This window comes from Hyperoodon ampullatus (assembly GCF_949752795.1).
Source record: "Hyperoodon ampullatus genome assembly, chromosome: 15".
Classification (NCBI taxonomy): Eukaryota; Metazoa; Chordata; class Mammalia; order Artiodactyla; family Ziphiidae; genus Hyperoodon; species Hyperoodon ampullatus.
In genome coordinates, this window is record NC_136928.1 from 42,816,866 (window position 1) to 42,844,295 (window position 27,430).

Sequence of the window (27,430 nt, forward strand, 5' to 3'; positions counted from 1 at the left end):
GTAAAGACACTCACAGTTATTTCATAATCTTGCAAAGATTCAGTATTATCACATTAAACTCATCAATCCTGTAGTCTAATTCATCCCAGACCCTTTGTAGCATGTCATTGTTAGTAGTTATAGTGATAGACATGATGTGTTCTCTCATTTCCTCAAAGAAGAGGTAGTATAAACAGAAGATGCATACTTAGTGTATAACCAAAATGAGTAATTTGGAGGCATTCAATTTTCTGAATCATCCTGTACCATCAGAATTTGTATATATTCTTGTCACAAAAAATTTGACAGAAGTCAAAGGAAGTAAAACATGAATTGTAGATAGGAGAGAAATAATGAGTCACTGAGGAAGAGCTCACTTTCATGAAATACTCATAAGATAGGATTTTTAATGAACTAACTAGCTTTCTTAATTTTACTATCAGTTGATTTTTTAGTTCTCTCAGAGAGAAGTAACAAAAAAAAAACCCCAAAAGAATACACACACTTGATCTTTTAATTGAGGAAGGTTATTTAATTATCTAATACCTAAAATTCAGATTTCCAAATAATAGGTATTAGACCAGCTCAGCTTGGACACTTATTTGGTGGACATTTGATATGTTATTAACTTAAGCCTATCTCATAATTATAATTTTAGTTATTTAATTCATTAACTTATAGTTACAAAAGATTTAAGACTTTTTTTTTTTTTTTTTTTTTTTTTTTTTTTTTTTTTTTTTTTTTTGCGATACGCGGGCCTCTCACTGCTGTGGCCTCTCCCGTTGTGGAGCACAGGCTCCGGACACACAGGCTCAGCGGCCATGGCTCACGGGCCCAGCCGCTCCGCGGCACGTGGGATCTTCCCGGATCGGGGCACGAACCCGTGTCCCCTGCATCGGCAGGCGGACTCTCAACCACTGCGCCACCAGGGAAGCCCAAGATTTAAGACTTTTTAGACATCTTTTTTTTCACATTTTTTAAGCTTTTTAATTGCAGTATACCTCTGTAGGTATAGTATGCCTACAGAGATGTGCACGAATCATAAGTTATAGCTTGTTGAGTAATTATCCTGTCAGCATTACCCATATAACAACCTTTGGGTATCTTTTTATAGGAGACTTTGCAGCAGTTGATCATGATGTCTTTGCCAAATGTCTTAATCATTGGCAAAAATCCCTTTTCTGGTAAGTATTAAAATTAGCATAATGTGATAATAAAGTCTTATCTTTGTGTAATATTATGATGCTTAACAAGATCTTGCTAATTTCCATTAACTCACTAGGTTTTTTGTGAGTCTGTAGGGAAAGTTGGAGGTGATATTCCATTTTATATAGAGAAAATAAACAGAATATTTGTAAGTCGTAGATGGGATCAGGCATACATTTTACATTAAGTCCAGTGTTTTTTTTTTACTCTACCAAGTTGATACTTTTCTGTGATGATTTTTAGTGTCTTATAAACAAGTATAGAAGAGATAAGTACAGTAGTTATAAGCTTAAAAGAACATAACCTTAGAAAAGAAGTGATTTTGAAACAATTTCTAGGTTTTATAGCTACTATCTACCATTGCCAAAGTTGTTTGAATCTGAGGTTTTACTGATTGATACGTTGTAATTTATATTAAACTACTTTTGAGTGAAAAAAAGATGAGAAGCAGTTTCTTAGATAATTTAAATTATTTTCTTCAAAGTTTCTGCCCTTTACCAGATTTTAAGTGCGACATGTTCAGGGTTTTAATTTTTGAACAGTTGGGGAAATTAGTAGCTACCTAACAGTTTCAACAAAGGACTTATTCTTACAGGCTACATGTAACCCAAATCAAGTATATCTTCTCCAATTCTCAGTCTCACCCTCAGTCAAAACAAACAAAAATAAAACCAAAATAAAAACTAAATCCAAGCAGCTGTTTTCATTGAGAAAACTACCAATTAGATGGGGTTAATTAGGAGTTTAGATACTCTTTCGAGATATTCTGGAATATTTTAATATACGAATAAAAAATGTAAAAAACATTTTGTATGTAGAATGGAATTGTTTTCAATTCCACATGCATTTAGTAATTACTTACCAAGTTAGAGGGACCAGGAATATAAAGAAAATGGTTTATGCTCTGGAGGGTCTTGTGTTGTGGCGAGAGATACACAGATTAATGGGAAATCATGTAATAATTAGTGCAAAATAGAGAGATGTAAAAATGTTAAGGCTTATAAAATATGAAGCCATTGATTATTCTAAAAGTTGGTAGATTAGTGAGGGTTGGAGACCATTGGTGGTTGGGTCAGGGAAGACTACGCAGAGATGTTAGAGCTGTGCCTAGGATTGTGATTAGATTAGTAAGTACTTCATTAGAGGGACGAAGGGTAGGGAAGAAAGACAGGCAGAGGGAGTAACAGAAGTTAAGGCAGTGGTGTGTGTATATATGTATGTATATTTGGGGAAGCGTGATTAGTGTGGCTAAGAAAGTAGGTTGTTTCATGGAGAGTAGGAGGAAATGTTTGAGAAGAAGACAGATTGGCCTGATGGTGAAATTCTGGCCAGAGAAGTGACTTTTTTTTTGTCAGCTGAATGTTTTAAGAAAATTTGAATTGAATGCTGTTGGATAGTGAATGTACTGTCCAGTTCTGTTACAGACCATTAACTTTATCCAGCTTGTTATATACATTTATTTTACCAGCCTCACTGTAACTGATATTTAAGGTTTTGATTTTCATGAATCTACACAGGGGAAAGCCGTTTACATTTTACAGGTAGATGAATCATATAAGGTCTGTGTTTTAGAAAGAAAACACCAATAGGCCTAAGAGAAGCCAGACCTATTAGGAACCATTTTGGCTGGCTGTGGCATGTCTCTATAGTAGCGGTTCCTAATTTGGTATGCTGGTGTAGTATAATGACTTATGGAGAAGTAGTGGATTTAGAGTTAGCATCCTTTATCACACAGAGCTTTGAAAGCTGTTTTATCTGTACTGCAGCCCTTCAAAATTCCTCTTACCACATTGTGCACACACAGAGCTGCTTTTCTGAATTCTCCACTACACTTATAAACTTAATCCCTTGGTCAAGTTGTTGTGAATATCACCTCTAGAAGTAATACTACCATTATAAGAGAGTTGAACTAAAGTAAAATGTTGTACTTAGTAGTTGTTTTTATTTCAGAACAAGGCACAGAAGAAGTTAAAAAGTTGCTTTTACTTTTACTGGGTTGTGCAGTTCAGGTAAGTTAAAATAATTCTTCATATTTTTATTTTAATAACTTTTTATAAATTTTTCAGGCTCTAGTTTCTGAAAGACTTAAGGATGGGTCATTGGTGTTCAAAGTCCATGTTAGAAATTTTTAAATAACTGTATAACCTCCTAAGGAGAAGGTTTTTGAAGAAAACCACTCATTCTGTTACTTTATTTCAAACTTTAGTTATATTATCAGGTAGTCATAATCATTTAAAACATTTAATTATTCTTTTTTTTTATTCGAGGCTTTTAAAGGCCCCAGCTTTTCAAGTGTCCCTAGAGGTGCCCTTAAAAACCTCTCCCAGAACATCCTATGATTTATGCACGCATGTGTGTGTGTTACAGAAGGGAAGAGGACTGATGATCAAAAGGATGCAGAAATTATGAAATCACAATAATCTGCTGGTTTAGGAATCAATTACTGTAATAGAATTAGAAGTAACTTTAGTGCCCATAACACTTTAAAAACTGTATATAAAGATAAAAGAGAGCTTAATTTTAAGTGGAAAAAAATTTGCTGATGATGATTTAGTCTTCACAAGAGTCTTTTTTTTTTTTTTTTTTTTTTTGCGGTACGCGGGCCTCTCACTGTTGTGGTCTCTCCCGTTGCGGAGCACAGGCTCCGGATGCGCAGGCTCAGTGGCCATGGCTCACGGGCCCAGCCGCTCTGCGGCATGTGGGATCTTCCCGGACCAGGGCATGAACCCGTGTCCCCTGCATCGGCATGCGGACTCTCAACCACTGCGCCACCAGGGAAGCCCACACAAGAGTCTTTATAGTTGGAAGTAAAACTGTTTATAGTTCTGTTTTTAACACCAGACTCTTTTTATGCTCTAGAGCTAGGCTGTCAGTAGAATAGACACTAGCCACGTGTTGCTATTTAAGTTTAGTTACAATTGAATAAAATTACAGTTTCAATTTCTCAGTTGCACTAGCTATATTTCAATAGTAAGTAGCCACAGTTAGCTAGTGAGTACTTGTTTTGGACAACACTGATATTCTGATTATTCAACTTCAAAGTTTGAATCTTCTCATTCTATCTTTTTTCCATCTTGGTACTCTTTCTCGTTTCTAGCCTTCAAGAACATATCAACTTCATTCGATATTCTTTAAGAAAACCTAACCTAAATGTCATGAAGAACCTAGGGGTAAAACAGGAATAAAGACACAGACCTACTGAGAATGGACTTGAGGATATGGGGAGGGGGAAGGGTAAGCTGTGACAAAGCGAAAGAGAGGCATGGACATATATACACTACCAAACGTAAAATAGATACCTAGTGGGAAGCAGCCGCATAACACAGGGAGATCAGCTCGTTGCTTTGTGACCACCTGGAGGGGTGGGATAGGGAGGGTGGGAGGGAGGGAGACGCAAGAGGGAAGGGATGTGGGAACAGATGTATGTGTATGACTGATTCACTTTGTTATAAAGCAGAAACTAATAAAAAAGAAAACCTAACATATTTATAAAACATTTTCAGAATTCTTAAAACTTTCAGAGTTTGAACAGAGGTGAGATTTAGTACAAATTGTGGGTATTTTACGGTAAAGGAAGAATTCTCACTGATTTGTGTTGAGACTGTGTTACAAGGTGAGCTTTTAATGGTAGTATAAATAAACAGTGGCTCTAGGACTTAGAAAAGGGAAGTGTATGTGTTTAAACTGAAGGCAGACAAAGGTATGGCAGTTGAATTGGGGGACCCTTCAGTGAGTCATACTTATTATAACCCTGCCATTTTATATATGTTCATTGGCTCAAACTATACATAAGTCACTTTTGGAAGCATAAAATTTAAAAATTGGGGTTACCATACCTAAAAAGTTAGTTATTTTATATATGCCACAAATGTACTATCCGAAAGTCATTCTTAATTGTTCTCACTATGCCTGTCAAATATTTACTAGACCAAAAAAATTCTTGTTTTTAAACCTGGTAGTTTTTATCACATCCCCCCAAAACTCTGACTTCCTAGTCATAGCTGGGAACTGTACATTTCTCATAATTTAATTTTAATTTAAAATTAATTTTAGTTTAATTTAATTTTTAATTTAATTTCTATATCATCCTAATAATTTTGCTTTTATAGGATGAGGACCTTTCTGCACTGATAGAAATGTGCTTAATTAAATTAAATTTTATGGGGCTTCCCTGGTGGCGCAGTGGTTGAGAGTCCGCCTGCCGATGCAGGGGACATGGGTTCGTGCCCTGGTCCGGGAAGATCCCACATGCCACGGAGCGGCTGGTCCCGTGAGCCATGGCTGCTGGGCCTGCGCGTCCGGAGCCTGTGCTCCACAGCGGGAGAGGCCACAACAGTGAGAGGCCCGCGTACCGCAAAAAAAAACAAACAAACAAACAAAAAAATTAAATTTTATGGAAGTAGAAATAAAATATTATGATGTACACTGATCATTAGAGAAATGCAAATCAAAATTACAATGAGGTATCACCTCACACCAGTCAGAATGGCCATGATCAAAAAATCTACAAACAGGGCTTCCCTGGTGGCGCAGTGGTTGAGAGTCCGCCTGCCGATGCAGGGGACATGGGTTCGTGCCCCGGTCTGAGAAGATCCCACATGCCGCGGAGCGGCTAGGCCCGTGAGCCATGGCCACTGAGCCTGCACGTACCGGAGCCTGTGCTCCGCAACGGGAGAGGCCACAACAGTGAGAGGCCCACATAATCTACAAACAGTAAATGCTGGAGAGGGTGTGGAGAAAAGGGACCCCTCTTGCACTGTTGGTGGGAATGTAAATTGATATAGCCACTATGGAGAACAGCATGGAGGTTCCTTAAAAACCTAAAAATAGAGCCACCATATGACCCAGCAATCCCACTGCTGGGCATATACCCCGAGAAAACCATAATTCAAAAACAATGTTCATTGCAGCACTATTTACAATGTCCAGGACATGGAAGCAACCTAGGTGTCCATCAACAGATGAATGGGTAAAGAAGATGTGGCACATATATACAATGAAATATTACTCAACCATAAAAAGAAACAAAACTGAGTTATTTGTAGTGAAGTGGATGGACCTGGACCTAGAGTCTGTCATACAGAGTGAAGTAAGTCAGAAAGAGAAAAACAAATACTGTATGCTAACATATATATGGAATCTAAAAAAAAAAATGGTTCTGATGAACCTAGGGGCAGGACAGGAATAAAGACACAGATGTAGAGAATGGACTTGAGGACACGGAGAGGGGGAAGGGTAAGCTGGGACGAAATGAGAGAGTAGCACTGACATATATACACTACCAAATGTAGAATAGATAGCTAGTGGGAAGCAGCCGCCTGGCACAGGGAGATCAAGTTGGTTCTTTGTGACCACCTAGAGGGGTGGGATGAGGAGGGTGAGAGGGAGATGCAAGAGGGAGGCGATATGGGGATACACGTATGCATATAGCTGATTCACTTTGTTATACAGCAGAAGCTAACACACCACTGTAAAGCAATTATACTCCAATAAAGATGTTTAAAAAATGTTATGATATAATAAATGTGTAGAGTGTAAATCAGAACCTTGCTAAGTTTCTTACCAACCAAAGAGCCAATTTTCCTTTTTTGAGTATAGTGTCTTCACTAGTAGTTCAGTAATTGGCACAAGAGATGCAACTAAGCTAGACAAGGCAGTGCTGTCTGTTTTGTATGCACTTCTCATTTGGTAGCTGTAAGAATACAGTTAAACGCAGTTGGATTGCAGTATAAGAGATGTAGACAAGAGGCAGATAGTAAGATGCATGTTAAACTGTTATTCAGTACTCAATGGAAAGAAAAAGATGAGGTTTGCATTGTAATATTTTTAGTTTATATAAAGTTTTTAAAAGGTACACAATAAATAATTGCTGCCTTTATTCTACTTGATACATGTGTACTTGTATATACATTCTTAAATTTTTCCCCTGGTAACTTTGTGTTAGAAACACACCAAATATTTATTGTATTACCTTATATGTGTTGAACTGGGCCACAAAAGTAGGTTTCTTTTATTGAGATTGATAGGATGAAGATGTGAGAATGAATTGTAAGCCTGAAGTAAAAATTGCTTAAAATTTTTTTTCCAAGAAAAAGGGCTGTGTTGTTTGATGATAGGCAAAGACTGACTGAGCATTTTGGCTGTATTCCGAATTCTGCCACTGACTCACTGTGTTTTTTGGCAAGTAACTTATCCTCTCTGAAACAAGTTCTTGATTCTTTACTTCTCTGTTTGTAAAGTTAGCCTAATTATATTGTACTGACCTTAGATGGTTTGTGTAATGGTTACCCGCTTTAGAACTTACAACTTTTCAGTGTAAAAATGGTATGGATTTTCAATGTTGCTTTTTAAATAAATATTTCTAAATTGTTATCTTTTTATTAGGTAAGTATATTAGAGATCATTTAAATGCAAAACAAAACCCTCATTGTGCTGTTCAAAATGTAGCCAAGCTTTTTAGCCTAATGAATTTTTGGTTATTTACAACGTATTAACAACTATACGCTATAAAGTATGAATGATTGGTTTATTCGTTTCTCTTAGTGTCAGAAAAAAGAAGAATTTATTGAAAGAATTCAAGGTTTAGATTTTGATACAAAAGCAGCAGTTGCCGCACATATTCAAGAGGTAATAATCTGTATACAATTTTTATATTTTTTTATGAAGCTTGTGGTATGTTTTATTTGTATGTCTCCCCAAATACAGTCATGGATTAAGCAAGAATAAATCAAAGTCAATTATAGATGAACTCTGCTTTTAGAAAAATTATCTTATTTTCTTTAGACATAGTTTCTTAAATGAATTATCTTCTACATGGCACAGTGCTGACTACAGATGTACTGTTGCCTTTATCCATAGGGATATAGGCAGAAAGTGCTATTTGAGGAATGTATATTTCTTTGTTAGACATCACAGCATGAATAGTATAGTAAATGGAAGCAGCACAAAGTGGATCACTGCCTGTAATTCAAAACTAAAGTGAGGTAAGATGATAATACTAACCTATTAGTATTATGTCATTCCAGTGATTTTTTTTTTTTTTTAGTGAATGGGCACAGCATAATTTCTACTGAAGATATTACTTGAATTATAAACACATTAGTGATTTATAACATCCATATAAAAACCTAAATGGAGGACATAGTGTACAATGTCAAATAATTGAAGCTAATATTTATTTGTTAAGATTGTTTTTAAAAGCTGCTATTTCTGCATCTATCTAGTCTTGGGCTTTTAATCTTGTGTACTTTAGAGTTTTTAGAACTACAGCATGTTAAATTTTACATGCTGATTAGAAAGAGGACTAAGGAAAGGGAGAGAGTTTTAAATAGTGAGAATTGTTGTGTTTAAATATTCTCTATTTAAATGACTTTGTGTTCCATATATCATCTTTTCTCTTAGTTAATATTCAAAGAGCCCCGCTTTCTGGTCAGTAATATTGTCAGCAGTAAGCGTATTAGTAGTCTACAAGATACAGTTTTGTTGGTAGTTTCCCTTTATACATACATATATATGTTTCTCTTAGCTTTGTGATTTGTATTTGATTTTGAATAAATGCTGAGTACTGCAAGTTACTAACTTTGCCACCATTCTTGAAAGTGTTATTTTTGCTGTTTATTGTGAAAGTTAAAGCAAAATTAGAAATAAAGCAAAATAAGAAATAAGTATTTCACTTATATAACTTTTCCATTCTTTTAAAACTCTTTATACTGGGCGTCCTTTTCTCCTAAGGTTCTATGACAGTGTCTTCTTCAGAATCTATAAAGACTTAGCTTTTCAAGTATAAAAGTGCAATAACCTATATCCTACAGGATTAAAACTTTTGCTTTTGAATGCAAGTACAATAAACTTAGTCTTATCTAAGGAAAAGATTAATTGAGTTTGTTAAAGCAGTTATCAGACCTATTAGTATTACCTTCCCTTAAGAATGCCTTGAATTAAATATTTTATTTTGGGGACTTCCCTGGTGGTCCAGTAGTTAAGACTCCGTGCTCCCAATGCAGGGTGGGGTGCAGGTTTGATCCCTGGTTGGGGAAAGAAGATCCCACGTGCTGCACAGTGTGGCCCAAAAAAAAAAAAAAAAAAAGAAATTAAAGAAATTAAATATCTTATTTTTTAGTTGACTAAAATCACTTAAAGATTACATTTAGTAAAAATAATTTTTAGTAGAAGCCTTTTCATCATTCATTAATTTCAAGATATCATATTTGCTTTTCATATTTTTATTATATGGGATATGTAGTATTTAAGCTAATATTATACTAAAATTAAATATATTTTTAAGTATTAGCCATTTAAAAAATTGTTTACTTTGGTTGCTCTCTAAAGGTCACCCATAATCAGGAAAATGTGTTTGATCTACAATGGATGGAAGTGACTGACATGTCTCAGGAGGAAATAGAACCACTCTTGAAAAACATGGTATTGCATCTAAAAAGACTTATAGATGAGAGAGATGAGCATTCGGAGGTTTGTAAATTTCTTTTAGTATATTAGGAAAGTTTACTTTCCAAAAAACTTCAGAGGTTTTTCAGAATTGGTACTTTGTTTCTTAGGGACAGGTAATAAAGTACTATATGTCTTTTGTGCAACACAGGAACCAGAAAGGCTGCATAAGAGCCCCAAATTGCTAGTAAACACATTGCAATTAGGTTTTCTTTTCTCCTTCCTTTTAAATTGCTCTGATTTTGTTCTTGTGTTTTTTAACTCATCCCCATAGTTCTGGCAACAGTACAAAAGTATGAAACTAAAAATATCATTGATGTAAGTGGAAAAATCATTGCCTTTTCAAGGTAGAAGAATTTGCTTAAGGTTAATTTTGTAGTTTTATTGCCACATTTTGAGATTGGAAAAATAAGTGTTAATAAAAGGAGAATAACAGGTATTCTGAATAAAATGTCCCACAAAAGGTCTCAAATTTTTATAGTCAGTATAATGAGATGTGGTTTTAGAAAAGAGAATTATTATAAACTCTTTTAAGAGAGTACTTTGGTTTTTAAAAAGTGTAAAATTGCACCAGATTTTTTGCCTGCACTCTCTGAAGGCAGCTTATAATTTTTAAAGGAGTCTAGACATTACTGCATGTGATGGTGAGTAATATTTTCTTAATAGCAGACCAAAGTACTCTGTCATTCTGGAGAATGTAAAACTTTGATTATTTGCTCCATTTACATGAGAGAGACGATTTGAGCTTATTTATAGAGAATTTGATTACTCTCGGGACTAATGAAAGACTACGTAGGAGAAATTTCTAAAGATTTTTTTGGAACAAAAAACTTCCACGTCACTATAAAATATATTCATTTCTGATGGGAATTTTCAGTTTTTCTTAAGGCATTAAAAGAGAAGAAAATACAGGAAGTAAATATTTTAGAGCAACAACTAAATTTTTACAAAAATCTAAGACAGTGAGACCAAAGGAAGAGAGGAGTGAGTTGCACAACATCCCTAGTATATACCATCCTTACCCTGAGATATTTAGATCACTTTATTTTCAATCTGAACCATATTTTGAACCATATGCTATATCTTTTTTTTTATGTTAGTGTCTTTTTACTGTTTTATCCATTTTCTATAACATTTCTCTATTTGCGTTTCAAGATATTAAAGGTATTTTGAAAAGATGTCTTCCAGCTTCTTAGGAATTACTTCTAAAAATCTGTACTTTGGTTTCATATGACTGATGGATATGTAAAAATTGTTTGATCTCACTTACATGAAATAATTAATATGGAGTGAAGGAGGATGTTATTTTGGAGAAATATAAACAAAATACTTGTCATTACATGATTTGTGTCAAAACTAAAAGGAATGTGAAACACTATATAGCATGATTGTTTGAAAAACCGTTTAAAAATCTGTTATCCTGCCTGATTAAGCATTTTAGTTGAATTTGTTTTTCTAACAAGGAAAAAAATGTTTTCTAAATACCTGAGGCAGGAGAATGTAGTCACATTCTCCTGCCTCAGGTATTTGGAAAACAAGTTTCTAGCTGGTTTAAACTCACTTCTCTGGGGGAAAAAAAAACTTCAATTTGGATCAACAGTGGACTAGTTAGAAAAGATAATTAAAAATAATTGTGAAAAATATTAGACACATGTAAATACAGTATGTAAATATAATAATTCGGTATCATTCAATTGGATTGAAACAAGTTCTTATTAACATTTTCTCTTTAACTTTTTTCTGCTTGTTTCTTCCAAAATATTTTATTAATTAATTTTATATAAAAAAACAAAATAGGAGAAAGTTATGTATCACACTGAATAGCATATTGAGAGCAATGTTTATGGCTGTGGTTTCTAATTTCTCCACAAAATTAACTAGCCATGATTGAGTAAAGAGAGAAAGAGTAAATATCACATTCATATTTTTTGGAGCACTTCAAAGTACAGATAGCTTGGTGCTAATTTTTAAGTGCAGAGAAAGCTTACAATAAAATAGACTTTAAAAATAACAAATAAAAATCTGTACATCAAAGATATTTTTAGGGCTTCCCTGGTGGCGCAGTGGTTGAGAGTCCGCCTGCCGATGCAGGGGACACGGGTTCGTGTCCCGGTCTGGGAAGATCCCACATGCCGCGGAGCGGCTGGGCCCGTGAGCCATGGCCACTGAGCCTGTGCTCCGGAGCCTGTGCTCCGCAAGGGGAGAGGCCACAACAGTGAGAGGCCTGCCTACCGCAAAAAAAAAAAAAAAAAAAAAAAAAGATATTTTTAAGGCCTTTCTGTGTACACAGTGCTATGTAGAAAGAAAATTGTGGAGAGAGGAGCCATCCCATCAGGTGTTACAGGTCTGGCCCACTTCAGCTTGCAGGACCATCTCCTCTTTTCCCAAGGGGAAAGTGTCAGTCAGGCTGAAAAGGGCCACAGGCATCACCAGGGAGACATAGCGCTCCTTGTCCATGCTGTGCTTATCCGCTAGCACCATAGTGAAGAATAGAATGGGATTCTGCCTGGACTGCAGAGCTAGTGCTGGAGGCATAATCTTTGTTCCTATCCTGCCGGTAAGGGTCGGGAACATGCCTGCCAGCACAAGATGATGTGTTGAAGATCCAGGTCACACTGTGCTTGCTGTAGCATTTCTTGCTGCAGCCAGTAGAGATTTGGGGCTATGGGTCTGGACACAATGAGGAGTCTCCTTTTCTCATAAAACTGATCCAGAAGTCATAAGACTGCTGTTCTGATGCCCACATTGATATTCATGGTTGCACAGGTGGGCTCCATGCCAGACCAAGCCAGATTGAATTGACAAACTCAGGCAGGGCTACCCTGTGGCTTGTGGCCACCAATGCAGGACAACTTGCAAGTGGCTCCATAACTATTGCTGCTAGACATTTCATGTAACTGTTCCCTGGGACGTTGAATTTTGTCGCAGCATCTGACTCTTACTTTAACTCGAAATTTGCAGATCCCCTTGTTCTCAGCTCTGTCATAGACTGTGTACTGTATCTTGTGATCTCCTTCAGGAAAATTTGAGTCTGGGGGGGAGGGCTTTTAGAATAACATCAGTAGAATGTTGTTTGCTGTGTCTCTTCCCTCGAGTATCTCCCGGGACACTGAGGACTGTCAGCTTATTAGGATCAGAAATGTGTTCTTTCGTACTTGGGCACTTGATTCTGGGAGATTCCATATCATCACAGGCTGGTCGGCCACTCCAGGCTTTGTTGTCCGCTCCCATTTCAGTGTGTATCCTGGCGACCGGTAGTACTCACACTGGGAGTTGAAGTGGGCATCTAAAGCACTTAAATCCTCCACTTGCTGGCATGGCAAGAATTGGGAGCCACAGGCTATCCACAGGGGATGCTCCACCTTGTCAGAACAGAGAACCCTTTTTTCTGTTTTTATTTATCTTTTGTAATAATTGTTTCACTTCGATCTAGAAAATATAATTTGTTCACCCTGTTTTTAATTACTCTTCATTTTTTTGTTCTTAATGCTATGAAACAAGAATCTCTTCAGTCCTCTCCCTTTACCAAAAACCAAATATTTATCGTCACTGTTTATGCCAAGCTTTGTGTTATAAGTTTATTGTATACTATCTTAGTAAGTCTGCGCAATAACCCCATTTTATAGATGAAGATTCTCAAGTTCAGAGAAGTTAGGTAACTTGTCCATTCTAACTCCAACGCTTGTGTCCCTAACCTTTGTAACACCTTTGCCTAAATCTGTGATTGTGCTGAGCACATCTCTGATTCTTTTCCTTAATGATGAGTTCTATAAGTAGAATTACTGTCACCAGAATTTTTTTAGCATTGTATCTTTTTATGTTCATTCTTCAACATATATTAATAAATACCTGCTTTTTGCAAGATCTTGTGCTAGAGTATGTGGAAGCAACAAACTGACAGACTTTCAAAAAAGAACCAAAGATTGTTACAATCTAATAGGGAAATTATTTTAATAAACAAATTAACTGTAATAAAAATTTGAAAGTGACAAGTACCAAAAAAGACACATATATCTAAAAAAATACTATTGGAATTTAAAGAAGGAAAATATTACTTGCAACCATTAGTGGAATGCCTAGGATCGGAAGAATCAGAGAAGGCTTTAGAAATTAAAGGTATGCCTTAACAACATTTCCTGTCAGATTTTTTGAAAATGTTTGGAGTTCTTGAGATCAAGAAACTACCACTATTAGAGAAAAGTCAAAATGTCTACATAATCTTTAATGGAAAATACCTCTGGATACTCTTATTTCTCAATACCAGGTTTCTTTCTTTTTAAAAAATATTTTGCAGCCCATAGATCTTTTGTGCTCTGTTTGTTGGCATCTGGAAGTTCTTGATACTTTAATTTCACCACCTGCTAATTTCAAACATAATATGTGTCTTCAGTACTTTTCTTGAGTTTTCTGTTTTGTGAATCATTCAGTTAAATATTTTTGAGCAGCTCTTTTTGTGCACACTACTATGGTGGATAACATCAGGGATACCAAGGTAGCATAAGAAAGATTATATCTGGTTTATTAAAAAAAAAACATTGTAAATGAAAAATTGTAAGGTAGCATAAAATTAAGTTCTAGTTTGTGCATGAAAGAGATATTTAGTTAATACTGTGTGCAGGGGTTATTGTTAAAGACAGGAGATGTTAGAAAACAAGATTAAAGAAAATTGAGACAGTAAGAAAATATACAGATAAAAGTTGATTCTGTGAAGTTTGAGCTTGGGCTACTATGGAAATTAGTAACACTGTTCACAGAGACAGGGAAGTTGGGCTGGACATACTGGGTAGATGGACAAGATGAAGTAATGTCAGTGAACAAACCACCCTTCAAAAAGTAGCACTGAAAGAGATATAGTAGAAGGATAGTAAAGGAAAAATGTGATTTTTTTTCCCCTTAGATAGTAGAAACTTGTGTGTCTTTGAAGAACAAGGAGAAAAAACCAATAGGAAGAGAGAAATTGAAAATGTTATGGAAGTAAGGAATATATGTTGGGAATAAGAGATGCATAAAAACGGAGGAGTTTATCACAGGTGGTTTTGTTTCTTTGACAAGTTGGAGAAGGGGTCATTTGTTGGAAGTGATGATAGCAGTTTGTAGTTGGAGGCTTATGTAGAGAAAAGGGAATATATTTACAACAGCCATTGTGGGGAAATTTTGACAGGAAATCATCAAGATTTTCAATAAAAGAATTGATGGGCATTGGAAAGAGCTTAATTGAAAGTGGATGGCAATTTCTATAGTAGGGCTGTATATATTTTTTGGTATGTTTTGTTTTTTAGAGTTCTTTATCACCTTGGAGCAGAAATAGAAAAACTGATGGTAGGTAAGGAAAATGACATAGTGTTTGAGTCAGACTTGAATTTGAACTCCTGTTATACTTAACCATTAGATGTGTAACTTTGGTTAAGTTATTTAGTCTATATGCACCTCAGTTTCCTTATGTCTAAGATAGATGTAAAGCCTCTATTGCCAATTATAGTATTGGATAAGATCTTGTTGGAAAATCCCCTAGCTAGGGGTTCTATAAATATTAGTTCCCTTTTGTTTTTTCCTCAAAGAGTGAGCCATAGTCAAAGAATGGCATGGTGGTGTTAAATTAGAAAGTAAGGGTGACATTTAACAGCCTAATTGTAGTTCCAGGCTGAGTAGAAACTCTAGAGTAGCCAAGAATGATCTACTTGACTGGGCAAAAAGGGGGAATTGAGTGATTAGAGGTTCAGGCATAGGAATGGTGATATGGCGCAAGAGAGGAATGGTTCTTTCACTGGAGAAGCCTGTATGTATTGGATTGGAAGTGGACGTGGAGTTGTAGAGAGAAAGGGAACTGGGAGGTCATATTCTGAGGTTTATCAGTAGGAATACTGGAATCTGTGAAAACAGTAGTTGGACAGACCTTGATTTGGGTGCTCAAATGTATCGCAAGGATAAAGAAATGAATTCTGATGGGTGGTTTAAAAAAAGAAGAAGGAAAGTAATGATTCAATGAGGGTATTGTAAGACTTGGTGATGAGAGACAAAGTGAGGATGGTGATTTCATGTGCCTAAGGTGTAACTCTACCCATTCCATCTGGAGCAGAAGGACAGATGAAATGTCTACCAAAGACAATTTCTGTTTGCCTGGGAAGTTTGAAAGAAAATCTGAGAAATTGGTTTAGAATAAGAGAATTTTCTAATTAGAGGAAAATTAGGGGAATGGAGGAATATGATTGAGTGAGATACATGTAGGTTAAATAGCCCTTAAAGTTCAGATTTAGGATAAATAGAAGATTTGTGTCACATGGTGGGTCTCTAGAGAAAGGAATAAAGTTAAGCTTTGAGATGGGAAGCAGATTAGAACTAGTATTGTGAGAGAAAGCATAGGATATGGAGTGAAGAGACTGGTCTGGAGTCTTGGCATTGCTATGAGCTAGTTGTGAGATGATGGGCAAATCAATCTCTGTGCCTCAGTTACCTTAGCTGCAGAATTAAGAGGTTGAACTAAACTTCTGAGGTTTTTTTAGGTCCCTCTGAGGTTTCTATTTACAATTCTAGAGCAGTGTTGTCCAATTCTGCAAGAATGGCAAGATTGTAATTCTGCACTGTCCAGTGCGGTAACCACTAGCTACTTGTGGCTGTTGTGCTCTTGAAATGTGGCTAATGTGACTAAGGAACTGTATTTTTAACTCTTTAAATTTGAGATTAGCCACTTGTGCTACTGGTTACCATGTTGGACAGCACAATTATAGACACATCACTCGAGTTAATTTCTTTACTATGTCAGCAAGTCTCTTATGCCTTTCCAACAGTTGCTATCTGTTATTTTTTTTTAATTAGTTTCTGCTTTATAACAACTTGAATCAGTTATACACATACATCTGTTCCCATATCCCTTCCCTCTTGTGTCTCCCTCCCTCCCACCCTCCCTATCCCACCTACTTGAGAATGGACTTGAGGATATGGGGAGGGGGAAGGGTAAGCTGTGACAAAGTGAGAGAGAGGCATGGACATATATACACTACCAAACGTGAGGTAGATAGCTAGTGGGAAGCAGCCGCATAGCACAGGGAGATCAGCTCGGTGCTTTGTGACTGACTATCTGTTCTTATTTTACCACAATTTACTTTTTTTTTGTTAAAACACTGGGAAGGGAAAGAAATATTAAGTCTTGTTCTTGTGTTATCTACTAAATAGCTCATCCATCTACTGTTGAATAAAACTTTAAAAAATGACAGCTAAATATGGCAAAGTTATTTTTGACCAATGAATTCTTTTTTGATGTTGCAGTATAATACTTAGACTTAGTGACTAGTTTTGATGTGTTTGGTTCTCTGATATGTAAAATACTAAAAGTGATTCTGTGATTTATTTCTCTATTTCCTTAGACTATCGTTGAACTCTCTGAAGAGCGGGATGGTCTTCATTTTCCACCCCATGCCTCTTCATCTGCACAGTCACCTTGTGGTTCTCCAGGCATGAAGCGAACAGAAAGTCGACAACATCTGTCAGTGGAACTGGCAGATGCTAAGGCCAAGATAAGAAGGCTTAGGCAGGAATTGTAAGTTGTTGCTTTTTCAAGGCTCATTGAATTTATATAGTTGCAAAGGTGATCTAAACAATGTTTTTAGGCTTATGGAATATAGACGCGTGGTTCCCAGTTGCTAGGCTGTGTCAAGGTTTTTGGTAGTATTTGCCAAAGTGAGAAAAATAAGGAGACTGACATAAGGTTTTCTTAATGCTAAATCTTATCAATTTAAAGGATGCCTTTTATTCTGTATCAGTTTAAAGCATGCCCTATTTTTCTAGTGTTAGGATGTCCTTTCTTTTATAAAATAATGTTTTTCCTTGGCAAATTGAGGTCTGCTTAATTTTTTAATTTTTTCATTTCTTGAAACCCAAAATACTGACAACCACTGATACAGATCAATAAGTTTAGCTTTTTTAAAATTAATATTCTAAAAAACTGAATTTTTGGTATACAGTATTACAAAAAAATAATTTTGTGTATCTTCTGCATTGAGTAATTGAAATGCCTGAGTCATGTATCAATACTTAGAAATGGTAAATATTCTGGTTGGTTAGTGCTGATGAAATTAATATCTATTTAACTTTCAAAGATCATTACAGGAAAGTCAGTATAAATGTCACATAGGCATTCCTTGGTAAATCACATGGAAAGAAATAACCAGTCTCTGCTGGAGATTTTCTATATTGCAGTTTAAAAAAAACAAAGGAGTTTTGTATTTTAGGCTTTTTTTCTTCTTTCTTTCCTTTTTTTTTTTTGGTTTGTCTTCCTGGAATTTGGGCTTCGGAGTGTAGATTTTAAATTTAAAACCACAATATAGCAATTAAGTTTATTTACTGATTGTTTAAAGCAGTTAGTTTAAGAAAGTGGTTGAATATGCAAGGTAGAAAAAATGTACAGTCCATAGGAAAATTTGAAAACAAAAAATACAGCTTTCATTGTGAATGTCTGCATTATTATGTATCTACTGAAGTGAACACGCCCAGGATATTCTATAAACAGCTGCACCATGAAAATTAGGGAAGAGATTGCTGTTATTAGTTTGACTGGCAGTTAATGGATAGCCTAAACAGTGAACACTAGTTGGTTCCGTATAATTTAGCACAATCTTCTCCAGTCTTTAGATAAAGCATGCAATTAGAACTGCAGTGATGGCTGTGAATTCATTTAACATTTTGCACTATATTAGAATTTGATTTTAAAATAAAATTTACTTGGGCATTAAAATTCCAAACAACTTAGAGACATTAGAAAAATTTGGTCTCATACACTGATTGGAAAATATAAATGAATAGTTTTAATGAGTAAATAAATATGCTAGATATAGCAAGTATTCCCAGTAACTAGCATTACATCAAATACCATCTCATATCTTTGTTGTCCTTTGAAAATGTGTCCCTTCATAGATTTCTTCTATTAACATTTGTTTTAAGTGTTTTTGCTGGGATAGATCTGTACTAAAATGATGAAGTATGGAATCATGGTGGATGAATTTTGTTCGGGTTGCCTTATACCTAATGGAAATAAATAATTGTAATGAGAACATGCAAATTAACTAACACCATACTTGTGGGTGGTACATCATAATATAATTGCTTTGGATTTATTAACATACAGAGTAAAAGTATAATTTGCAATTTGGATAGAACAAGAAGTAATTCCTTATAAATTTCACTTCTAAGCGGTAGTTACCACTATCAAAGGCTTCCTTTAATAATACTCTCTGTCTCCATGGATCCCATATTTTCAAAGAGTTTTTCTCTCACAAATTCTTTTTTTAAAAAACAGCTTTATTGAGATATAGTTCATATATCAGGAAGTGTATCCTTTTAAAGTGTACAATTCAGTGATTTTTAGTCTGTTTAGAATTCTGCAACCATCACATGCTGTCTAATTTCAAGACATTTTCATCACCCCAAAAGGAAACTCCATACCCATCAACAGTCACTCTCCATCCCTCTTTGCCCTCGGCTCCTCAAAACCACTAATACACTTTCTAGTTCTATAGATCTGCCTATTCTGGGCATTTCATATAAATAGATTCACATATTATGTGGCCTTTTGTGACTGGCTTCTCTCACTTAGCATAATGTTGTCGGGGTTCATCCATGTTGTACCATATAGCAGTACTTCATTCCTTTTTATGGTTGAATAATATTCTCTCACATGGATATACCACATTTTGGTTACTCATTTATGAGTTGATGGACATTTGGATTGTTTCTACTTTTTGGCTGTTTAAATAATGCTCCTATGAACATTCATGTACACATTTTTGTGTATACATATATTTTCATTTCTCTTGGGTATTTACTGAGAAGTGGAAATGCTGGGTCATATAGTAGCTCTATGTTTAACCTTTTGAGGAACTGTCAATCTATTTGGCTGCACCATTTTACATCCCCACCAGCAATGTATGAGGGCTCCAGCATCTTGATATCCTCACCAATACCTGTTATTATACACCTTTTTGACTATAGCCATCCTAGTGGGTGTGGAGTGATACCTCATTGTGGTTTGACTTCCAGTTCCCTGATGACTAATAATGTTGAGTGTCTTTTTTCTTTTTTTTAAATAAATTTATTTATTTATTTTTGACTGCATTGGATCTTTGTTGCTGCCCACAGGCTTTCTCTAGTTGCGGTGAGCGGGGGCTACCCTTTATTACAGTGTGGGGTCTTCTCATTGTGGTGGCTTCTTTTGTTGCGGAGCATGGGCTCCAGGCGCTCAGGCTTCAGTAGTTGTGGCACGCAGGCTCAGTAGTTGTGGCTTGCGGGCTCTAGAGCACAAGCTCAGTAGTTGTGACGCATGGGCTTAGTTGTTCCTCGGCATATGGGTTCTTCCTGGGCCAGGGCTCGAACCCTTGTCCCCTGCATTGGCAGGTGGATTCTTAACCCCTGCGCCACCAGGGAAGTCCTGTTGAGTGTCTTTTCATGTGCTTATTTGCCACTTGTATATCTTCTTTGGAGAAATGTTTATTCAGATCCTTTGTCCATTTTTAAATTGAGTTCCTAGGTAAACTTTTTTAAAAAAGTAAAATTAAAAGCATTGGAATTTTTTTTAATAGTTTGAGGGTTTTTTTAAAAAATTATTTATTTTATTTATTTACTTTTGACTGTGTTGGATCTTCGTTGCTGTGTGCGGGCTTTCTCTAGTTGGGGCGAGCTGGGGCTACTCTTCGTTGTGGTGCACGGGCTTCTCATCGTGGTGGCTTTTCTTGTTGTGGAGCATGGGCTCTAGGCACATGGGCTTCAGTAGTTGTATCACGTGAGCTCAGTAGTTGTGGCTCGCTGGCTCTAGAGCAGAGGCTCAGTAGTTGTGGCGCATGGGCTTAGTTGCTCCGCGGCATGTGGGATCTTCCTGGACCAGGGATAGAACCCATATCCCCTGCATTGGCAGGCAGATTCTCAACCACTGTGCTACCAGAGAAGCCCAAAGGATTGGAATATTCCTCAAAAAGTTAACTATAGAATTTTTATATGACCCAGCAATTCCACACCTAGGTATATCCCCCTAAAATTGAAAACGGGGACTCAAACAGATACTGGTATGCCAATGTTCATTGCAGCATTACTCCCAGTAGCCAAAAGGTGGAAACAATCCAAATGGCCATGAACATATGGATAAACAAAATGTGCTTTAGGCACAATGGAATATTATTCAGCCATAAAAGATGAAATTTTGTTACCTGCTACAACATGGATGAGCCATAGAAACAACTTGCTAAGTGAGATAAGCCAGGTACAAAGGACAAATATTGAATAATTCCACTTAAATGAAATATCTTTAATAGGCATATTGAGAGAGACAGAATGTAGATTGGAGAGTTACTGCTTAATGAGTATAGAATTTCTCTTTGGGGTGATGAAAAAGTTTTGGGAATAGGTAGTCGTGATAGTTTAACAACATTGTAAATGTAACTAATGCTGCTGAACTGTACACTTAAAATTGCAATATTATGTTATATATATGTTACCACAATAAAAATTTGTTTTTAATTTTTAAAAAAGCATTTAACAATCTGTAAAGAAATATTTGTAAAAAATATCTTATAAATCACAAAATGTAATAGCTTTTCATTAGAAGAAATTTTAATGTTACAGTCATAAGAAAATAAAATTAGCCTTTCCTAGTATTCAAATAAATTCAAATTAGAACAATAACATGGCATTATTCAGTTGTTAAATTGTTTCACATATAGGCTCTTTTATCCTCTGCCAGTTGCATTTTAAATTTGTAATGAACTGTCTGCAGGGCAATTTCATCGTATATACCAAGGACCTTTAAACATGTAATGTACTTTTGGAAATCTGTCCTGGGGACTTCCCTGGTGGCACAGTGGATAAGAATCCACCTGCCAATGCAGGGGACATGGGTTTGATCCCTGGTCTGGGAAGATCCCACATGCTGCAGAGCACCTAAGCCCCTGTGCCACAACTACTGAGCCTGCGCTCTAGAGCCCACGTTCCATAACTACTGAAGCCCGCGCGCCTAGAGCCCATGCTCCGCAGCAAGAGAATCCACCACAAGGAGAAGCCCGCGCACTGCAATAAAGAGTAGCCCCCGCTTGCCACAACTAGAGAAAGCCCTCACGCAGCAATGAAGACCGAACGGCCAAAAATAAATTAAAAACTAAATCTTAAAAAAAAAAAAAAGAAATCTGTCCTGAAATATACAGGGCTTTATGTGTAATGATTTTATTTGCTAAAACATTGTTCATTACAGTGAAAATTGGAATCCACTTAAATGAATAAATTATGGTTCCTCTCTCAATGGGAATATTTCTCCATTCAAAATTAGGGTTTTTTTAAAAATGTAAGCAGATGCATGTATCTTTTCAAATTAGTGTTTTGTTGTTTTTTTTTCCAGATGTATACCCAGGAGTGGAATTGCTGGGTCATATGGTAGTTCTATTTTTAGTTTTTTGAGAAACCCCCATACTGTTCTCCACAGTGGCTGCACCAATTTACATTCCCACCAACAGTGTATGAGGGTACCCTTTTCTCCACATCCTCAGCAACAGTTGTTATTTGTGTTTGTTTTGATGATAGCCGTTCTGACAGATGTAAGGCGGTATTTCATTGTGGTTTTGATTTGCATTTCCCTGATGATTAGCGATGTTGAGCATCCTTTATTGTGCCTGTTGGCCATCTGCATATCCTCTTTGGAAAAATGTCTATTCAGGTCTTCTGCTCATTTTTTAATTGGGGTGTTTGCTTTTTTGATGTTGAGTTGTATGAACTGTTTATATATTTTGGATATTAACCCCTTATCAGTCATATCATTTACAAAATTTTCTCCCATTCATTTAATAAAGTTGTCTTTTTGGGTTTTTTTGTTCAGTTTTGTTTTTTAATTAATTTATTAATTTATTTATTTTTGGCTGCGTTGGGTCTTCGTTGCTGCGCACGGGCTTTCTCTAGCTGTGGCAAGCGGGAGCTACTCCTCGTTGTGGTGCGGTGGCTTCTCTTGTTGCGGAGCACGGGATGTAGGCATGTGGGCTTCAGAAGTTGCGGCTCGTGGGCTCTAGAGCAAAGGCTCAGTAGTTGTGGCACACAGGCTTAGTTGCTCCACAGCATGTGGGATCTTCCTGGACCAAGGCTCAAACCCGTGTACCCTGCATTGGCAGGTGGATTCTTAACCACTTTGCCACCAGGGAAGTCCCTGTCTTTTTGTTTTTGCTGTGCAAAAAGGTTTTAAGTTTAATTAGGTCCCATTTTTTAATTTTTGCTTTTATTTCTTTTGCTTTAGGAGACTGATCCAAAAAAATATTGCTCTGATTTATTTCAGAGAATGTTCTGCCTATGTTTTCTTCTAGGAGTTTTATGGTTTCTGGTCTTGCATTTAGGTCTGAATCCATTTTGAGTTTATTTTTGTGTATGGTGTTAGAGAATGTTCTTATTTAATTATTTTACATGTAGCTCTCCAGTTTTCCCAGTGTAACTTATTAAAGAGACTGTCTTTCTCCATTGTATATTCTTGCCTCCTTTGTTGTAGATTAATTAACCATAAATGCGTGGGTTTATTTCTGGGCTTCCTATTCTGTTCCATTGATCTATTGTCTGTTTTTGTGCCAGTGTCATACTTTTTTAATTACTGGAGCTTTGTAGTGTAGCCTGAAGTGAGGGCACGTGATTCCTCCATCTCTGTTCTTCTTTCTCACGACTGTTTTGGCTATTTGGGTCTTTTGTGTTTCCATACAATTTTTGAGATTATTTATTCTACTTCTGTGAAAAATGCCATTGGTATTTTGATGGGGTTTGCATTGAATCTGTAGATTGCCTTGGTTAGTATGGCCATTTTAACAGTATGAATTCTTCCAATCCAAGAACACAGTATATCTTTCCTTCTCTTTGTGTTGTTCAGTTTCTTTCATCAGTGTCTTATAGTTTTCTGAGTACGGGTCCTTTACCTCCTTTGGTAGGTTTATTCCTAGATATCTTATTCTTTTTGATGTGATGGTAAATGGGATTGTTTCCTTAATTTCTCTTTCTAATAGTTTAATGTTAGTGTGTAGAAATTCAACAGATTTCTGTATATTAATTTAGTATCCTGCAACTTTACTGAATTTGTTGATGAGCTCTAGTAGTTTCTGGTTACATCTATAGGATTTCCTATCTGTGTTGCCGAACTTAGGTTCAGCTGCTCACTGTTTGAAGGCCAGTACTTGAGAGAAAAGTATTGGTTGGAAAAGAAAGTTTGCTTTATTCAGGAGGCAAGCAACCTGGGGAAAAGGTAGACTTGTGTCCAAAAACCAACTCTGAAGATTCTGCTTGACCATGAAAGTTTTTAAAAGGAAAATAATTTTGGAGGTGGTCAGAGTCTTGTTATCTTCTCCTGTGTGCACACTTTCCTCTGATTGGTTGGTGGTGAGGTAACAGGGTGGTATTCCAGGAATCGTGCTCAGCCTGAAGTGACCATCCTCCACCTGAGTGGGGGCCTTAGTTCCTGTAGGAGAACTCAAAGGTATTGTTATTTATATTCCTTGAGGAGGCACCAGGACCCTGCTTTATTGCTGCACAGTTGTTTCTTGACTATTGCTCCTTTGTTTCTACATTCCCTTCCTTCCCTGATTAGCAACTGTTTGAATCTGCCCTTTGGAACTCAGGGAACGTCAGGAGGCTGAATGAAGCCTATTTCCTACAAACAGTAAACAGGGGACATGAAAAGGATTGCACCTGGGAGGGTCCCACAGGTTCCTGCTCAGTTTCATCCATAGTGTCATGTCATCTGCCAATAGTGACAGTTTCATTCTTCCTTTCCAATTTGGATTCCTTTTATTTCTTTTTCTTGTCTGATTGCTGTAGCTAGGACTTCAGTACTATGTTGAATAAAAGTGGTGAGAGTGGACATCCTTGCCTTACTATTGATATTAATGGAAATGCTTTCAGCTTATCACCGTTGAGTATGATTTTAGCTGTGGGTTTGTCATATATAGACTTTATTATGTTGCAGTATGGTCCCTCTATGCCCACTTTCTTCAGAGTTTTTATTCTAAATGGGTGTTGAGTTTTGTCAAAAGCTTTTTCCGCATTTATCAAGATGATCATTTGGTTTTTCTTTTTCAGTTTGTTAATGTGGTGTTCAAAAAGATACATGCACCCCAGTGTTCATAGTAGCATTATTTACACTTGCCAAGATATGGTAGCAACCTAAGTGTCCATCAACACATGAATGGATTAAGAATATGTGGTATAAACACAAGAAAAAGAAAAGACCTACAATAACAAACCCAAAACAATTAAGAAAATGGTAGTAGGAACATACATATCGATAATTACCTTAAAAGTAAATGGATTAAGTGCTCCAACCAAAAGACATAGACTGGCTGAATGGATACAAAAACAAGACCCATATATATGCTGTCTACAAGAGACCCACTTAAGACCTAGGGACACATACAGACTGAAAGTGAGGAGATGGAAAAAGATATTCCATGCAAATGGAGGTCAAAAGAAAGCTGGAGTAGCAATTCTCATATCAGACAAAATAGACTTTAAAACAAAGACTGTTACAAGAGAAAAAGAAGGACACTACATAATGATCCAGGGATCAATCCAAGAAGAAGATATAACAATTGTAAATATTTATGCACCCAACATAGGAGCACCTCAGTACATAAGGCAAATACTAACAGCCATAAAAGGGGAAATCGACAGTAACACAATCATAGTAGGGGACTTTAACACCCCACTTTCACCAATGGACAGATCATCCAAAATGAAAATAAATAAGGAAACACAAGCTTTAAATGATACATTAAACAAGATGGACTTAATTGATATTTATAGGACATTCCATCCAAAAACAACAGAATACACTTTCTTCTAAAGTGCTCATGGAACATTCTCCAGGATAGATCATATCTTGGGTCACAAATCAAGCCTTGGTAAATTTAAGAAAATTGAAATCGTATCAAGTATCTTGTCCGACCACAGTGCTGAGACTAGATATCAATTACAGGAAAAAGTCTGTAAAAAATACAAACACATGGAGGCTAAACAATACACTACTTAATAACCAAGAGATCACTGAAGAAATCAAAGAAGAAATTAAAAAATACCTAGAAACAAATGACAATGAAAACATGAAGACACAAAACCTATGGGATGCAGTGAAAGCAGTTCTAAGAGGGAAGTTTATAGCAATACAGTCCTACCTTAAGACACAAGAAACATCTCAAATAAACAACCTAACCTCACACCTAAAGCAATTAGAGAAAGAAGAACAGAAAAACCCGAAAGTTAGAAGAAGGAAAGAAATCATAAAGATCAGATCCAAAATAAATGAAGGAAACGATAGCAGAGATCAATAAAACTAAAAGCTGGTTCTTTGAGAAGATAAACAAAATTGATAAACCATTAGCCAGACTAATCAGGAAAAAAAGGGAGAAGACTCAAATCAATAGAATTAGAAATGAAAAAGGAGAAGTAACAACTGACACTGCAGAAATACAGAGGATCATGAGAGATTACTGCAAGCAACTATATGCCAATAAAATGGACCTGGAAGAAATGGCCAAATTCTTAGAAATGCACAATCTTCCGAGACTGAACCTGGAAGAAATAGAAAATATGAACAGACCAATCACAAGCACTGAAATTGAAACTGATTAAAAATCTTCCAACAAAGAAAAGCCCAGGACCAGATGGCTTCATAGGTGAACTCTATCAAACATTTAGAGAAGAGCTAACACCTATCCTTCTCAAACTCTTCCAAAATATAGCAGAGGGAGGAACACTCCCAAACTCATTCTACAAGGCCACCATCACCCTGATACCAAAACCAGACAAAGATGTCACAAAGAAAGAAAACTACAGGCCAATATAACTGATGAACATAGATGCAAAAATCTTCAACAAAATACTAGCAAACAGAATCCAACAGCACATTAAAAGGATCATACACCATGATCAAGTGGGGTTTATCCCAGGAATGCAAAGATTCTTCAATATACACAAATCAATCAATGTGATACACCATATTAACAAATTGAAGGAGAAAAACCATATGATCATCTCAATAGATGCAGAGAAAGCTTTCGATAAAATTCAACACTGATTTATGATAAAAACCCTCCAGAAAGTAGGCATAGAGGGAACTTACCTCAACATAATAAAGTCCATATCTGACAAACCCACAGCCAACATCGTTCTCAATGGTGAAAAACTGAAACCATTTTCACTAAGATTAGGAACAAGACATGGTTGCCCACTCTCACCACTATTATTCAACATAGTTTGGGAAGTTTTAGCCACAGCAATCAGAGAAGAAAAAGAAACAAAAGGAATACAATTTGGAAAAGAAGAAGGAATGCTGTCACTGTTTGCAGATGACATGATACTACACATAGAGAATCCTAAAGATGCTACCAGAAAACTACTAGAGCTAATCAATGAATTTGGTAAAGTAGCAGGATACAAAATTAATGCACAGAAATCTCTTGCATTCCTATACACTAATGATGAAAAATCTGAAAGTGCAATTAAGAAAACACTCCCTTTTACCCTTGCAACAAAAAGAATAAAATATCTAGGAATAAACCTACCTAAGGAGACAAAAGACCTGTATGCAGAAAATTATAAGATACTGATGAAAGAAATTAAAGATGATACAAACAGATGGACAGATATACCATGTTCGTGGATTGGAAGAATCAACCTTGTGAAAATGACTGTACTACCCAAAACAATCTACAGATTCAATGCAATCCCTATCAAACTACCAATGGCATTTTTCACAGAACTAGAACAAAAAATTTCACAATTTGTATGGAAACACAAAAGACCCCGAATAGCC

General features: G+C 36.2%; 1 protein-coding gene and 1 pseudogene across 6 annotated transcripts in view; one reads left to right on the plus strand and one right to left on the minus strand.

The window, feature by feature from the left end:
• The window catches only part of CCDC88A (coiled-coil domain containing 88A), a gene marked incomplete at both ends in the record, with an annotated part of 120,787 nt that overhangs the window by 36,112 nt on the left and 57,245 nt on the right, over positions 1-27,430 (plus strand). For all 5 annotated transcript variants that reach the window (XM_079720460.1, XM_079720462.1, XM_079720461.1 and 2 more), the window contains 5 exons: positions 1,094-1,163; positions 3,136-3,194; positions 7,729-7,812; positions 9,514-9,654; positions 16,992-17,164. In XM_079720460.1, the coding sequence (XP_079576586.1) occupies positions 1,094-1,163; positions 3,136-3,194; positions 7,729-7,812; positions 9,514-9,654; positions 16,992-17,164 (527 nt within the window). The remainder of the gene's footprint in view (positions 1-1,093; positions 1,164-3,135; positions 3,195-7,728; positions 7,813-9,513; positions 9,655-16,991; positions 17,165-27,430) is intronic.
• On the minus strand, positions 11,962-13,695 carry LOC307064760 (sushi repeat-containing protein SRPX-like; annotated as a pseudogene). Its single transcript has 2 exons — positions 13,686-13,695; positions 11,962-12,992 (listed from the first exon to the last, which is right to left on the minus strand). The product of its transcript is annotated as a sushi repeat-containing protein SRPX-like (transcript).